The 17,078-nt window shown below is 43.3% G+C and overlaps 1 protein-coding gene across 2 annotated transcripts in view; it reads left to right on the top strand.

The window, feature by feature from the left end:
- Positions 1-17,078, top strand: part of usp3 (ubiquitin specific peptidase 3) — a 77,260-nt gene that overhangs the window by 44,794 nt on the left and 15,388 nt on the right. Inside the window, exons 6-11 of one of the 2 annotated variants that reach the window (XM_078429896.1) lie at positions 983-1,065; positions 6,388-6,501; positions 8,010-8,123; positions 10,466-10,612; positions 10,945-11,051; positions 11,133-11,213. In XM_078429896.1, the coding sequence (XP_078286022.1) occupies positions 983-1,065; positions 6,388-6,501; positions 8,010-8,123; positions 10,466-10,612; positions 10,945-11,051; positions 11,133-11,213 (646 nt within the window). Of the gene's footprint in view, positions 1-982; positions 1,066-6,387; positions 6,502-8,006; positions 8,124-10,465; positions 10,613-10,944; positions 11,052-11,132; positions 11,214-17,078 lie in introns of both variants that reach the window. The other variant, XM_078429895.1, reaches the window with a different exon arrangement.

The following is a 17,078-nucleotide window of genomic DNA, read 5'->3' as shown; positions in this document are numbered from 1 at the left end:
GAACTGCAGGAATTAGTCCTGCATTCGAGCTGAGAAGCTGATGATGTGTCCACAAGGGATTACGAGTATTTAAATTTTAGGTGGGTTTATTTGCTATCACTTGATTTATGCATTAAAGGAAATGTAGCAGTGAAGATAGTTTGCCATTTGACCTCCTAAGGAGGAACTGTATTGTCAGCAAAAGCAAAGCAAGAGTGTTTGACGGCACTGGGCCTGTACTTGCTGGAGTTTAGAAGAATGAGGGGGGAAATCTCATTGAAACGTACCGAATTGTGAAGGGCTTGGATAGAGGATATTGGATAGAGGAGAGTGTAGGACTGGAGGTCAGCCTCAGAATTAAAGAATGTTCCATTAGGAAGGCGATGAGGAGGGATTTCTTTAGTCAGAGGGTGGTGAATCTGTAGAACAGAAGGTTGTGGAGGCCATCAGTGTGTATTTTGTGGAGGCCGTCAGTGAGGCCGTTGTGGAGTGTGCATTTTTAAGGGAGAGATGGGTAGATTCTTGATTAGTACGGGTGTCAGAGGTTATTGGGAGAAGGCAGGAGAATGGGGTTAGGAGGAAGAGATAGATCAGCCAAGATTGAATGACGGAGTAGATTTGATGGGCCAAATGACCTAATTCTGCTCCTATCATATGACTTTATGACTTGCAAATAATTTTTTTATGGATTGGAGGGAGTCTCCATTGGAACTTTTTTAATAGCTGACTTTCTCCTGTAGCAAAAAAGATGGTCTTGTGAAACTTTGCTATGCACGATTTTTTCTTTGTGTTCCTCTTTTTCATAATTATGGCTGGATTGCAGATTTTGATAGTTATGTTCTCATTTTAAAAGAATCAATATTCTGACATTTGGCAAAAGGTTTGGTCTTGTTCAGTATGTAGTAACTGGATTTTACCAGGGGACTGTACTTTGACTTTAACTGTTCATGCTTCATTAGTTATCTGGATAACCCAATTAACAGATCATCCAACTGTTTAACAGGGAGGAACCTCTGCCATTTGTGCTACGGGGCTTCGCAATCTTGGGAACACTTGTTTTATGAATGCCATCCTCCAGTCCCTCAGGTAACTGGCTTAGCTCAGATATTACTGCACTTTATCGATTGGCTGAGTCACTGCAGGTTGCAATAAACCCTTGAAGGTTAATACCAAAGATAGACACGAGGTGCTGGAGTAACTCAGCCGGTCAGGCAGCATCTCTGGAGGAAAAGGATGGGATGTTTTATAAATCTGCTACAATTTAATTTATGTTAAAACGAGTTTGAAAGCTAACTTGAATGTTCTTCGTGGCTGTTGGGTTTATTGGTGAGTGCAAAAGAACTGCAGGAATTTGCAGAATGAATGGCAGAGACTGCAGGCACCGACCCGAAACATCACCCATCCTTTCCTCCAGTAATGCTGCCTGACCTGCTGAGGTACGCCAGCACCTTGTGTCTATCTTTGGTATGAACCAGCATTGCAGTTCTTTGTTTCTACATTGATGGATGATGCTTTTTGTTGCAGCAGTGCAAAATATACATCTAAGATCCTGCTTTACTGAGGTCTACTGTGATGAATGAGAAACAAGGAAACCAAGGAAAAGTTTAAAAAGTAATTACACCTGCAAAATAATTACAAATAATGGTTTTTATCCAACATTTTCAAATTTTCCAATATTTTTCTTATTGCTTCAATGGACATTGTCTTGCCAACATTGAACAGTTCTTTTGCCACAGTTTATTTTTGAGCTGGAAGAGGTTGTTGGTGTCATTTGCAGTGGGAATTTTATTTTCCTTTTTGGAGTGCTAATGTTGCACTTGACAAGGGGTGGTCTTGCATTGCATCCACTGATTCTTCAGAATTCTCAACCTTAAAGAGATGTGCAACTTTAATCCATCAATATGGATTGATAAACTTTCAGACATTAAAGGGAATTAAAGAATATGGAGTTGGAGCACGATAGTGCCACTGAGATAAAATCTCAACTATGATCGTATGTAAGGATGGAATGGATACAGAAGAGCTTAATCGCCTACTCCTTCATCCTTTGTGATTTTAGCCCCTTACTTTATAACAAGTACTGCTGGTGTTTGAGATTCCTGTAGTTTTACATTATTTTGATTTTTAAAGACAATATTTTGATTATTTTGAAGACAATATATGTTTTGGTCTCCTAATTTGAGGAAGGACATCCTTGCAATTGAGGCAGTGCAGCGCAGGTTCACGAGATTGATCCCTGGGATGGCGGGACTGACATATGAGGAAAGATTGAAAAGACTAGGCTTGTATTCACTGGAGTTTAGAAGGATTAGAGGGGATCTTATAGAAAAATATAAAATTATAAAAGGACTGGACAAGCTAGATGCAGGAAAAATGTTCCCAATGTTGGGCGAGTCCAGAACCAGGGGCCACAGTCTTAGAATACAGGGGAGGCCATTTAAAACTGAGGTGAGAAAAAATTTCCACCCAGAGAGTTGTGAATTTGTGGAATTCTTTGCCACAGAGGGCAGTGGAAGCCAAATCACTGGATGGATTTAAGAGAGAGTTAGATAGAGCTCTTAAGGATAGCGGAGTCAGGGGGTATGGGGAGAAGGCAGGAATGGGGTACTAATTGAGAATGATCAGCCATGATCACATTGAATGGCGGTGCTGGCTCGAAGGGCCGAATGGCCTCCTCCAGCGCCTATTGTCTATAGCTCTAGGGGCTAGTGGAATCGAGGGTTATGGGGAGAAGGCAGGCACGGGTTATTGATTGGGAACGATCAGCCATGATCACAATGAATGGTGGTGCTGGCTCGAATGGCCTCCTCCTGCACATATTTTCTATGTTTCTATATATCTATTAGTGCATTGTTTGAATTTTATTTATTTGAATAGTTTTTAAATGTAGCGATTAGGGAAGATTTTGGAAAGTCACAGCCAGCAAACTGTCAAAAGCTGCCAGTGTGCAAGAGAGTGGGCCTTGGATATGGAGTTTGGGTCTACTTTGTCTTGGCTGTCAGGTGCAGTGCTCATCCTGTCTAGTTCTACACATTCAGGCCAGTTACTCCAGCATTTTGTGTCTATCTTCAACCTAATGGGGTTCTGGGCTACTGGCTGTGCGGGGCCTCCTTATTTTTGATTTTAACTAGAGTATCTCTAGGAAAAAAACTGCAGATGCTGGTTTAAATTGAAGGTTGACACAAAATGCTGGAGTAACTCAACGGGTCAGGCAGCATCTTGGGAGAGAAGGAATGGGTGATGTTTTGGGTCGAGACCTTTCTTCAGACTGATGTCAGAGGAGGGGCGGGACAAAGATAGGATGTAGTAGGAGACAGGAAGACTAGTGGGAGAATGGGGAAGGGGAGGGGAAAGAGAGGACAGAGGAACTATCTGAAGTTAGAGAAGTCAATGTTCATACTGCTGGGGTGCCCAAGCGAAATATGAGGTGCTGTTCCTCCAATTTGCGCTGGGCCTCACTGTGACAATGGAGGAGGCCCAGGACAGAAAGGTCAGACTGGGAGTTGAAAGGGGAGTTGAAGTGCTGAGCTACTGGGAGTTCAGGTTGGTTAAGACGGACTGAGCGAAGGTGTTGAGTATCTCTAGCATTGGCTTCTTACTGTTGGCATACTGCACAGAACTTTGACCCATAATGTCTATCTATGTGACGACGCTACCTATCTATACGATCCCATTTACCAGCACTTGATCTGCAGCCTACTATGCCTTGGCCAGGCAAATGGTCGTCCAGATGTTTTTAAAAATATTATGAGTGCCGCTGCTTCTGCCAACTTGGGCATATCCTGCCACTTGTTGAGTGATGTGATTCTTTCTGAGATCCCCATTGAACTCTTAAACTAACCCGTTCCAAGACACCTCTGCCACGGGGAGAAGTCTCTTGCTATCTACCCTATCTGAGCCCTCCTTCCTGAAAACGTCCACGGTTGGATTCCCTCCTCATCTCCAGGAAGGATTCCCCCCTCACCTCCTGTGGAAGACCCATCATTTTAGATCATTATAGATAATGATAAGAAAATAAAAGCTTTTGGGTCCTTCCTTAAACGTTTTGCCGTCTCCTATTATACCTCCCTCTTGCAACCGAAGATGGGGTGACAGTAGGTCTGCACAGATGAGCTTTGATCATGGTAAAGTGTTAGTGTAACCTCCATTTGAACAGCTGGCCCTGGACAATTTGACTGAAAGCAGTTCTTGATCTTTCTACTTGCAAACTTTTTCTGTACTGCATTTCACAGAAAGGGAACACGTTGCAAGTATGTATAATTTATTGGTGCTGCATGCACATTGAATCTGGATTTTTTTAACAAGCTAGAGTGGCACCATTAACATTGACGTATGAACGAGATGGTGATAAATTTTCTCAAATTAGTGCAATGAGGCACCTGCAATATACCTGCATAGGTTTATCTACTTATCATTATTGATATAGTGGATGCTTTTATCACCATTTAATTATTTAAAGTACACTTAATCGTAAAGTGAAACCCAGATAAAAAAACATTAGTATTGTAGGTGAAGATAGATGAGCATTTGTTGGTCTTGGATTAAAAATGTGCTTTCGGGTATGTTGGAACAAGTTGTCTAGCAATAGGTATCCAGAAAATGAAACATTGTTTTAAAGGCCTTTTTGGTTTTAATATACGGTACATAAAATAATTATTGCTGTCCTTATTTTTGATTAACATTACTGTTTCTATAAAAAAAATAGACTACAAACATGTCTGAGCAAAAGGGATGTGATTTGCCTTTAAATGTAATTGTTAATGCAGGTACAAAATGTTTGTATTCAATGCCATACAGTGTTTTTTTTTGCAAAACTAAATGTTTTTAAGGTGCTAAAATTTAAAGTACTGCAGGAAAATTTGAATAATGAACTGAATATTAAATTTAAGGTGGATAATCTATGTAATCTGGTCAGGTTAGCGTGGTTGTGTTGGATTTAATGCAGATATATTCTGTACATGATCTCGTGCTTTTTTGTGTGCGGGATTAAATCAAGGTTAATTGTGAGCCAAATGTTGCAGATGGCTGAAATCTGATCCAAACACAGAGATTACTGGAAATGCTCAATATTGGCCAAACATTTGATGACCTTTCATCAAAACTCAACAGTTTTCATGAAAAGGCAGATCTAATGTAAAGTTGACCTGAAATGTAAAAACCTGAAATATAAATTCTATTTCTGTCCACAAGTTCTGTCTGATTTACAGAATCTGCAATTATTCTCTTTGCAAATTGGGTATTTTGATTTAAGAGACTAGTTTTTTACTGATTGGACTCTTGGACTGATTGGACTGATTTTTTACTGGCTCTGACTAACATGGTTTAGTTGAGTTTAGAGTTGCAGCATGGAAACAGGCCCTTCTGCCCACCGAGTCCATGCCGTTTAGAATACACTAAACTATTCTACAATTTTACAATTTAACCAAACCAATCAGCGTGTCTTTAGAGTGTGGGAGGAAACCAGAGCACCCGGGGAAAACCCACGAAGGGCACGGGGAGAACGTGCAAACTTTGTACAGACACCACCTGTAATCGGGATCGAACCCGGGTCTCTGGCGCTGTAAGGCAGCAACTCCACTGCCATGCTGACCGTGATTCATGGTCTTGTGAATCATGTGTGTGTACTAAAAGATTAATTGTAAGTGAAAACCTGCCCCGTACCTTTTCCTCTTTCTCACCGATGAGAGCTGAACCTTCAAGCATTTGACCACTGGTTGCACCTGACTCTTACTAATTTGCTTATCTTGGCTCACCACAACTTGAACCTTGCGTTGTATTGTGTCTAGAGCACAAGACCAGGCAGGCAATCCAGTGCATTGATGAGCAAGTGGTCCATTATGGTGGTCTGCCACCTTCCCAATAGGATGTTAAATGAGGCCCTGCTAGCTGACCCATGTGGATGTGAAAGATCCATTACACAATCACAATGTGATGACGATCTACCCTGCTATGTCTTGGCCAACATTTATCTCATTATCCACCATCAATAAAAGATTATTTGATTTGCTATTAGGGTGCAAATTAGCTGTCACATTTCAAAAGTATCTTTATTTGCTGAAAAGCCCTTAGGGCATTTGGATCCAAATTTAAAAGTAGATTTTTTGTATTCTGTGTGAATATAAGCAAAATCTGAAAACATTCAGCAGGTCAGACAGTATCTACAGTGAGAGAAACAGTTAACATTACTGGGTGTCTGATCTGCAACATTAACCATTTCTCTTTCCACACATGTTCCTGGATGTGAGCATTTCCAATGTATTGTTTCTACTTTTGATTATTTTTGACCGTAACAACTTCATTGGTCAGATTATTTGTTTTTTGGGCATGAATCACTAAGCAGAGATACTTGAACATTTTTAAAGCTCTATTTTTGGAAGTATCAATTGGTGTTTTTCCTCCTATCTGCAGTAACATCCAGCAATTCTGCTGCTATTTCAAGGAGCTGCCGGCAGTGGAACTGCGTAGTGGTAAAACAGCGGGGAGAAGGACCTATCACACCAGAAGTCAGGGCAACAACAGTGTGTATGTAACTACTTTTTTTGTAACTCGCATGCACCATAACATCAAAATATACAGATATAAGCAATCGGTAATTGGAAAAGATACTTCAATATCAAATCTTGAACAATTGGCCACGCCAAACATTAGAATGCTGCTTTTATTGAATCTGCCAAATTATATTGTCACGGTTAATATATTGTTTGTGACTTTAAAGCAGATGGATTGAATTCCCGTCAGAGGGCAGCTAAGTAGACATTTTAGACAATGGAACAGTACAGCACAAGAACAGGCCCTTCAGCCTACAATGTCTGTGCCGAACACGATGCCAAGACCATTGCTTATCTACCTACACAAAGCCCACACCCCTTCATTCCCTGCATATCCATTTGCCCATCCGAAAGCCTTAAATGCCACTAACCAATCTGCTTCAACCACCACTCTCCGAAGGTCATATCATATCATCATCATATATATACAGCCGGAAACAGGCCTTTTCGGCCCTCCAAGTCCGTGCCGCCCAGTGATCCCCGTACATTAACACTATCCTACACCCACTAGGGACAATTTTTACATTTACATTTACCCAGCCAATTAACCTACATACCTGTACGTCTTTGGAGTGTGGGAGGAAACCGAAGATCTCGGAGAAAACCCACGCAGGTCACGGGGAGAACGTACAAACTCCTTACAGTGCAGCACCCGTAGTCAGGATCGAACCTGAGTCTCCAGCGCTGCATTCGCTGTAAAGCAGCAACTCTACCGCTGCGCTACCGTGTCATTTCAGACAACCAACCAACACCCTCTGTGTAGTTTTTTTTAAACGTGACCCGCACATCTCCTTTAAGCTTTGCCCCCCATCACTTTAAAAAAAATTGTAAGGGTTTTCAGAATTTGGAGATTTTGCCGTATCTCATTATCCTGGCCGGGGAGAAAATATATAAATCAGTTCTAAAAATGTAACTCCTGTGCTTGTAATATTCCATGCGGTTTGTATGTCACACTAGATACCCACAATATTTTAAAATCAATCTTGTAGACATGCACATTTTCTGTATACCAGAAAATATTAATGGGTAGATGCAACTGAATCCACAACTTTTAAACGGGAAAACATTAAATATTTCGGGTTACAAGGTAAAATCAGGGAATGGAATTGGGCTGACAGCTTGTTCTTCATTTCAAAAACATTGGTTGATTCACATGTTAATGAAATGTAAGCCAGTTCCATGCAATGGTTCAAATAGCTCATGGTGGCAATATTCTCATCAGTGTAGACACAAAATGCTGGAGTAACTCAGCGGGACAGGCAGCATCTCTGGAGAGAAGGAATGGGTAACGTTTAGGGTCGAGACCTGAAACGTCACCCATTCTTTCTTTCCAGAGATGCTGCCTGTCCCGCTGAGTTATTCCAGCATTTTGTGTCTACTATATAGACCAGCATCTGCAGTTCTTTCATACACTTCTCATCAGTGTACTTGGGTTGTGCTATTAATATTCCACCTTTTTCTTTTTCATTGCTAAATAAGCAGTTCACTAGTAGAAGAATTCCGGAAAACACTCTGCGCCTTATGGCAAGGAAGCCAGACCGCATTCTGTCCTGAATCTCTCTTCTATGTCATTTGGAAGATCATGCCAAATTTCAGGTAGGCAGCAGATTATTTTTGTGTTGTCCAACATGGTTAAACGGCCTGTCTCAATGCAGAGACACGGGTGGCTGCAGATGCTGTAATCTGAGCTGCTGGAAGAACTCAGCAGGTCGGGCAGCAATGCCCTCCAGCAAATTGTTGTTTTGCTCGCTCAATGCAGATGTTATCTGCTGTTGCGGAAGTTCCTTGTATATATGATTTTGTTTAAGGAATTCCAGTAAAAAAAAGGTATAATAAATATACGACACTGCTTCAAAGGCATTTTAGCTGGGATATTTTAAGTTATGGACGGTTTAGTTTAGAGATACAGCCCACCGAGTCCACACCAACCTGTGATCTCTGTACTCGAGCATTATCCTACACATTAGGGACAGTTTACAATCTTTACCAAAGCCAATTCACCTACAAACCTGGTCCGTCTATGGAGTGTGGGAGGAAACCAGATCACCCCAAGAAAACCCAGGCAGTCACGGAGAGAACGTACAACCTCCATACAGACAACACACATAGTCAGGATTTAGTCCGGGTCTCTGACGCTGTAAGGCAGAGTGTTGTGCCTCTGTGCTGCCCATAAAATATATGGAGCTTATTAAGATGAAAACCTTATTAAAATTTGTCTGACCAAGCTAAAAAAACAAAGAAAATGTGTCTTTATATTTTGCTGCTTCGACAATTAAAAGTATGCATATGCTGTACCAAGCTTCTTGAACAGTGTATGGTATTCTCAGTGCTTGCGATTGTTCCAGTGGCTTTGCTTTGAACTGTAAATAGTAACTTTAATTGGGGCATTGTGTGTTTCAAAAAAGCTCTTTGCATTGCACTTACAAAGACAGTGTGAAACGCCAGGGAGTTGCCTTGCTGAATTTCCACAAACTAATTATGTTTTCAGGCAAGTGAGTTGAAAGTGCTGCCATTTGCTCTATCATCAATCTAGAGTTGTTAATAACCTGAAGTGCTGATTGCAACGAGAAGGGAATAGTTCCCGTTTGAGGTCTATAACAACTACTATTTGCATGTAGTTTACTTTTGTACATAATATGGATGGAGAAAACTTCTGTTTTAACCAGTGGATAAGCCCCTTGCATTGTGGGCTCCACCTTTCCCTGGTCATCGGTGCCAGCTCTGCCAGTTGTGAACCATTTCATACCTCTAGTTTCCCTCTCCCCTGACTCCCAGTCTGAAGAAGCGTTTCCATCTGAATCTTTACCTATTCCATTTTCTTCAGAGATGCTGCCTGACCTGCTGAGTTACACCACCATTTTGTGTTTACCTTGTGTAAACCAGCATCTGCAGTTCCATCTGACATTTATTGTATGTCATGTTTCAGCCCGAGAGCTCAATTGCTGCTTCCCCAAGTATATGTTCTTGCCCATCCACAGAAGGTGAAGCAGAATATAATGAAATACTGCAGCTTGCTTCCAAGATGGTGCCCAACACAGGCGACTATTTGTGTGCTAGCCAGAGAGGCAGATCTACAAACACATCATGCAATTGCTCCGCAATCTTAAATCTCTATTCCTACAGCAAATTTTCTTACTTTAACTATGATCTTCTGTTCCTTATACATTGTAAATGGCTTGATTGTAATCATGTTTTGTCTTTCCGCTGACTGGAAAGCACACAACAAAAACTTTTCACCTGACAATAACCTAAACTGAATGAAATGTTCACCTTTTAGACAAGACAATAGGTGCAGGAGGAGACCATTCGGCCCTTCGAGCCAGCACCACCATTCAATGTGATCATGGCTGATCATTCTTAATCAGTACCCCGTTCCTGCCTTCTCCCCATATCCCCTGACTCCGCTATCCTTAAGAGCTCTATCTAGCTCTCTCTTGAATGCATTCAGAGAATTGGCCTCCACTGCCTTCTGAGGCAGAGAATTCCACAGATTCACAACTCTCTGACTGAAAAAGTTTTTCTTCATCTCCGTTCTAAATGGCCTACCCCTTATTCTTAAACTGTGGCCCCTTGTTCTGGACTCCCCCAACATTGGGAACATGTTTCCTGCCTCAAACGTGTCCAACCCCTTAATAATCTTATACGTTTCGATAAGATCCCCTCTCATCCTTCTAAATTCCAGTGTATACATGCCTAGTTGATCCAGTCTTTCAACATATGACAGCCCCGCCATTCCGGGAATTAACCTAGTAAACCTACGCCCTCAATAGCAAGAATAGTTTGCACAACTAATTCATTTAACTGATGCACCACAACATCCATAAGGATAATGGAGCAAAGGTGGAGCAGTCTGTGCTGTTTCTAATGGAAATAATTATTTTGTATGAACTGAATATATTTACCTTGCCAAATAGCACACTGTGAATCTTTCTGTGCAGAGGATATCAACAGCAAGATGCGCATGAGTTTATGCGATACTTGTTAGACCATCTTCACTTGGAGCTTCAGCGAAGCTACAATGGGATGCCAACTTCATTTATTTTGCCCGACAGCTCGAACATCTCGTCTTCCAGTAAATGCTGCATGTAAGTCCCTGGTTCAGTCTTGTCTTTTGTGTTAGGTAAGAATGGGAATTTTTTTAAATGGTAAATGCTGCGTTTAGTCTGTTACCCATTTCTTTAGTTTAGTGTTTAGTTTAGTGATACAGCATGGAAACGGGTCCTTAGGCCCATCGAGTCCACACCGACCAGCGATCCCCGCACATTAACACTACGCACACTAGGGACAATTTACACTTATACCAAGCCAATTAACCAACAAATTTGTACGTCAGTTGCTGTTTATAAATGGAGCAGTTAATAGCAATAACATGGCTGTTATATTTTCCTATTACTAATAAGGTTTTGATTATTTTCAGAAATGGTGTTTCTACAGTTGTCACTAACATATTTGGAGGAATACTTCAAAATGAAGTAAACTGTCTAATATGTGGAACTGAATCTCGGAAATTTGATCCATTCCTTGGTGAGTGATTTTGCATGTTTGTATTTTAACTGTTTTCTACTTAGGAGGTTATTATATTTCTGACTTTTTTTCTCTTTCAAGATCTTTCATTAGATATCCCAAGTCAGTTCAGAAACAAAAGATCCAAAAACCAGGATAACGGACCAGTGTGTACTCTACGCGGTAAGGTTCGATTGTGTTTTAATTACATAAAGATGCAGTGTTGCAGTACGAGTCATTATATTACGGGAGTTGATGAGACCTTTGGGTGAGCAACCAGACTGGTATAGAAATCCATTGATTCATTAATGTTTTCCAGGAGATGATTCTGTGCAATTGCAGACACGCAATCCTCCCCTGGTGTATAGCTGATCCTTAAATGCATTCTGCAATGGCCTAGAAAGCTGCTCAGTTCCAACACAATGAACGTCTGTTAAAACAAAATACCAACAGTGAAACTTGCTAGAACACGTGGCGCAGGGGTAGAGTTGCTGCCTTGCAACAGAGACCCCAGTACGATCCTGATTACGGGTGCGAGACTTTGCACGTTCTCCCCGTGACCTGCATGGGGCTCCGGTTTCCTCCCACACTCCAAAGACGTCCAGGTTTGTAGGTTAATTGGCTTGTTATAAATGTAAAATTGTCCCTAGTGTGTGTAGGATAGTGTTAATGTGCAGCGATCACTGGTCGGCACGGACTCGGTGGGCCGAAGGGCCTGTTTCTGAGCTGTATCTCTAAACTAAACTAAACACCCAACTTCAGCTTGTGTATCTATTCTGATTTTACACTGTTGCTACCAGCTCAGTTGACCATGTAGAGTCACGCTGAGAAACATCGGGAGATTGGTCCCACAGAATCATAACTTGTGGGCAATGGGCTAGGCTTGTTCAGCCATGTTGTGTGGTGCTCCAATTGTGCTAAACGCATTCGCATCAGAGCTGGGGTTCAAGGCCAAATTTGATGCCAGCAACAAGGAATTCTGTAAAACTGATGTTAATGGGAATTTAAGGGAAAAGACTCCAAGGACCAGGGTCACACCTTGCATGAAGAAAACGGGCTTGGATATTGCAGATCATTCACCACAGCTACAGAATACAAGCTGAATAAGGACACCTTGGATGGCAGGCAGTAAAGATCTTGAATAAATGAATCTCTAACTATCTACCTTTTGATATTCAAAGGAGTTGGCTTCACTACATACCCCACTATGAATGTGATGGGGCACCATTGACCAGAAACTCATTTGAACCATCCACAAACACTACACATTTGTGAACAGGACAATTCGATTTATTCACAAAATGCTGGAGTAACTCAGCAGGTCAGGCAGCATCTCGGGAGAGAAGGAATGGGTGACGTTTCGGGTCGAGACCCTTCTTCAGACTGAAGAAGGGTCTCGACCCGAAACGTCACCCATTCCTTCTCTCCCGAGATGCTGCCTGACCTGCTGAGTTACTCCAGCATTTTGTGAATAAATCGAATTGTCCTGTTCTTCAGACTGAAGAAGGGTCTCGACCCGAAACGTCACCCATTCCTTCTCTCCCGAGATACTGCCTGACCTGCTGAGTTACTCCAGCATTTTGTGAATAAATCGATTTGTACCAGCATCTGCAGTTATTTTCTTATACTATGTGAACAGGACAGATTGGATATTCTGTGTCTGCAAAGCCCTTGTGTCATTTGCAGGACACAGTGAGCGATGTGTTCACTTAGGCTAATCCATCACTCTCAAACCTGCAATCTCTACATCAACAAGAACAAGGACTCTCTCTCAGTTCATGACGACACCACCATCTGCATGGTCCTCTCCAAGTTCCCAATTTGGAATGATGTTGCTGTTCCATCATCAGCTGGTTAAACAGCTGATGTGCGGAGGTAGCACTATGAATATCCTTATCCTTGATGGCCGGACTCTGGATGAGCAGTGATACCCCTGCACACATTCCGAGAGCTACTAAGTCTGGCTCAGTGAGCACTGTTCCCAGGAGCTACTCGTGCAGCTTGAAGAATATGCACCATTAAAGGGAAGGTTAGCTCTAAAGGTAGCTGGCCGTTCAACACAAAATTAATAAGTGAGCAACACGAGGAATAGATATAGAACCTGGAGCAGTGCAGCTCAGAAACAGGCCCTTCAGCCCACAATCTCCGTGCTGGACATGATGCCAAGTTAAACTAATTTCCTCTGCATGTGATCCATATCCATCCATTCCCTGCTTATCCATGTGCCTGTCCAAAAGCCTCATCTCGTCCCTGCCTCCTCCACCTCTCATTCCCGGGTTTCACAGCTCCCTGTGTAATTAAAAACCTGCCCACACATCTCCTTTACATTTTGCCCCTCTCACCTTAAAGCTTTGACATGTCACCCTGGGGAAAAGGATCTGATTGTCTAACTCTATCTTTGCTTCTCATTAGTTTAATATAGTTCTGTCAGGTCCCTCGTCATTCTGTCTGGTGCACCAGAGATAGTAATCGCAGACTGTCCCACCTCTCCTTGTGGCTAATACCCTCTAGGCTGTATCCTAGTAAACCTCTTCTGCACCCTCTGCAAACCCTCCACATCCTGCCTATAATGGGGTGACCTGAGTTGAATGATAAGGTCAGTAACTCACTATGATTCTTAGCATCAAAAGTATCAGACTTCTGCTGCATTAAACAAAGGTGATCATTGAAACTCATTGAAGGTATTTATTCACAAAATGCTGGAGTAACTCAGCAGGTCAGGCAGCATGTCAGGAGAGAAGGAATGGGCGACGTTTCGGGTCGAGACCCTTCCTCAGTCTGAAGAAGGGTCGAGACCCGAAACGTCGCCCATTCCTTCTCTCCTGAGATGCTGCCTGAGGACCTGCTGAGTTACTCCAGCATTTTGTGAATAAATACCTTCGATTTGTACCAGCATCTGCAGTTATTTTCTTACACCATTGAAACTCATTGTGTAGTTTCCTGTGTTTGGGATTCTGGCCTTTCCTATCTGGACTGAGAACACCTATTGGTGGTAAGGAAGTCACTTTGATGTGTATTGGTAAGCCGTTGCAAATATTTTGAAACAAAAAGCAGTGTACTGATCTCATAACCGCATTAAGCAAAAATGCAGTCGCAGGCTACAAAATGGTTCCTCGCTTGCAGAAATCTAGCTGTCACTTCTGGTGGAGCTCAGGCATCACTCTGGTGGGCTCCCAACCCTCCATTTGATTAGAACAGTCCCTCCGCAGAGTGATGTCAGGAGAGGCGTGTGCGTGTGCATGCTTTACTTGGCATTAATATTGTACATTGCTACAAATAGTCAGCCTTGGCTGGGTTGATGTGGGGGAATGTTGATTTGTATTCCATGGCCAGCAGTGGATTGATGTGTGCTATTGGCTTTGAATAAAGCAACCCGCAGAGGTGTCCTGTGGTACTGATTTCCTTTTCTCCACATTGGTTGCAGTAAGTCGCAGCGTGTGATGTTTGGCATCCAGCATTTCTGATCTCACTAACTGGCTGTGACGAATTCTCATTGACAGACTGACCGAAATTTAAGCTTTAACTTAAATATTTTACAAAATTGGAAAATAAGATGAAAGCAAAGCCAACAATTAAAAAGGAACTGAGTATCAGTTTTGGTTTAATTAGCTGTAATGAAATTCCATCGGCTTCAGAAATTAAGGTCTGTCGGCATTCCGCAGAGTAAAATCAGTGTTTGAGAACCAGAGGCATTGTTTGGCTCCACTGAACATAAACAAGACCATTCCTTAATGCATTTGAAAATCCAATTATACATCAAAATATTGGGGTGCTGATTAGGTCATTGTAATTCCCACGTTGCATTATTGAAGGCTACTGATTGTGCAAGGAAACAGTGCATCCTTTGCAGATTCAATGACTCCTTGACAACCACGTCTGCTTTCAGTGTAGCACTGCGTGTGCGTGACAGATTGCTGACAGATTTTCCGCTCTCCATTGGAAAGGGATGCAAATTCTGGGCCATCCACGTCCAGATTTTGATGTAATAACAATCACCGATACTCCAGGAATGCTGACTGCTCTGTTTTGATTTCTAGTTTCTCGTTACACTGACTGTCCAAAGAACAGAATATATTTTCAATAATAAGTGAAAAAGAAAGCAGTTTTTTGCAAATTAACCACTTACCCCATTATGCAATATGTATAAGGTTGTGGGCCAGCGTACCTGGCGGGGGACAATCAGTGGTCAGGATGGCCGTTCTCCCAGGACAAGGCTTTCCCATTGCGATGTCCCCAAATGCGGAATACTCGACTGCAACATTTATAGTAGTGGGCGGCATGTTGGCGCAATGGTAGAGTTGCTGCCTTACAGCACCAGAGATCCGGGTTTGATCCTGACTTCTAGTGCTGTCTGTACGGAGTTTGTGCGTCGTCCCTGTGACCTGCGTGGGTTTTCCCCAGATGCTCCAGTTTCCTCCCACACTCCAAAAACGTGCAGGTTTGTAGGCTAATTGGTAAAAATGTAAAACATTGTACGTTAATGCGAGTGTACAGGATGGCTGGTCAGCGTGGACCCGGTGGGCCGAAAGGCCTGTTTCTTTGCTGTATCACTAAACTAAACAGTGAATACCATCATAAATCTGCCCAATCAAATACTTTGTTTCCATTTCCCAATCTCAACCAGAAAAGTTGCGTATCTTTTTCAGGACGTACCATTTCTCCCAGCGAGTCAACTGTATTACTGTAAAGCATATTATGGAGTGATTAAACACATCACATTGTTAGAGGGGTCACTTTGATCACATTGTTAGATAGGTCCGCAGGAGTTTCTTCGTCCGACACCTGCCTTCTCTGCCCCAAATATGAAATGACACTCCATTTGGTCGTTAGGGTCAAAACATAGAATGCTGTTTGTTGGAATGGATGATGGTTTAAATGTTCTTTATTACTGGTGTAAACAACGGAAAGAGAAACATTAATTTGGAAAGGGAAGTTCTGCATCTCAACAGTTCAACAACAACAGTTCAACAGAGCTTTATTTGTCAATCGGTACCAAGGTACCGAACGAAACTACATAGCAGTCACACACAAAAAAGAACACAAGACACATGACCCCAACACAAACGTCCATCACAGTGACTCCAAACACCCCCTCACTGTGATGGAGGCAACAAAACTTCCACTCTCTTCCCCACGCCCACGGACAGACAACTCGTCCCCGACCGACCCGCACAGTCCCCACAAGGGGATGGAAGTCCCCGCGGCCGAGCCGCACCGGGCGCTGAAACGTCTCGCGGCCGAACCGGGCGGTGGAAGGCCCCGCGACCGAGCCGTGCGCAGCTAAGTCCCGCGGCCGAGCCGCGCCGGGCGATGTTAGGTCCCGCGGCCGAGCCGCGCCGGGCGATGGAAGGCCCCGCGGCCGAGCCGCACCGGGCGATGGAAGGCCCCGCGGCCGAGCCGCACCGGGCGATGGAAGGCCCCGCGGCCAAGCCGCACCGGGCGATGGAAGGCCCCGCGGCCAAGCCGCACCGGGCGATGGAAGGCCCCGCGGCCAAGCCGCACCGGGGGATGTTGGGCCCCGCGGCCCGGGCACTTAAGTCCAGCGGCCGAGCTGCACCAGCGATGTCAGGCCCCGCGGCCGAGCCGCACCGGGCACTGTTAAGTCCAGCGGCCGAGCCGCACCAGCGATGTTAAGTCCAGCGGCCGAACCGCACCGGGCGATGTTGGGCCCCGCGCCGTGAGGAAGAGACCTAAAAGAGAAAGGTTTCCCCCACCCACCCACACCACCACCCCCCACCCCCCACACATACACAACCAAAAAAAAAACAAAAAACATCCCAACACCGACACAAAAAAAAAGAAGAAAAAAGATGAACAGACTGCTAGCGAGCCGCAGCCGTTGGGCGCCGCCACTTCCATCTCAGCGACAATGCAGGTGGAACTTCATGATTTTTATAGAAGGATGAAAATAATATCTCCCCACATGTATACTTAAATCATTAATATTTTTACTTTGACCACGCCACGTAATACCTTTGCATTGAATTATGTAAGACTTGATTTTTGTTTGGTTCAGTTGCAGAATTTTATCCCCCATTTTGTTTGACC

Source organism: Rhinoraja longicauda, chromosome 38 (assembly GCF_053455715.1).
Source record: "Rhinoraja longicauda isolate Sanriku21f chromosome 38, sRhiLon1.1, whole genome shotgun sequence".
NCBI lineage: Eukaryota > Metazoa > Chordata > Chondrichthyes > Rajiformes > Arhynchobatidae > Rhinoraja > Rhinoraja longicauda.
The sequence above is the reverse complement of the archived record's forward strand: the minus strand, read 5'-3'. Positions and strand labels throughout refer to the sequence as shown.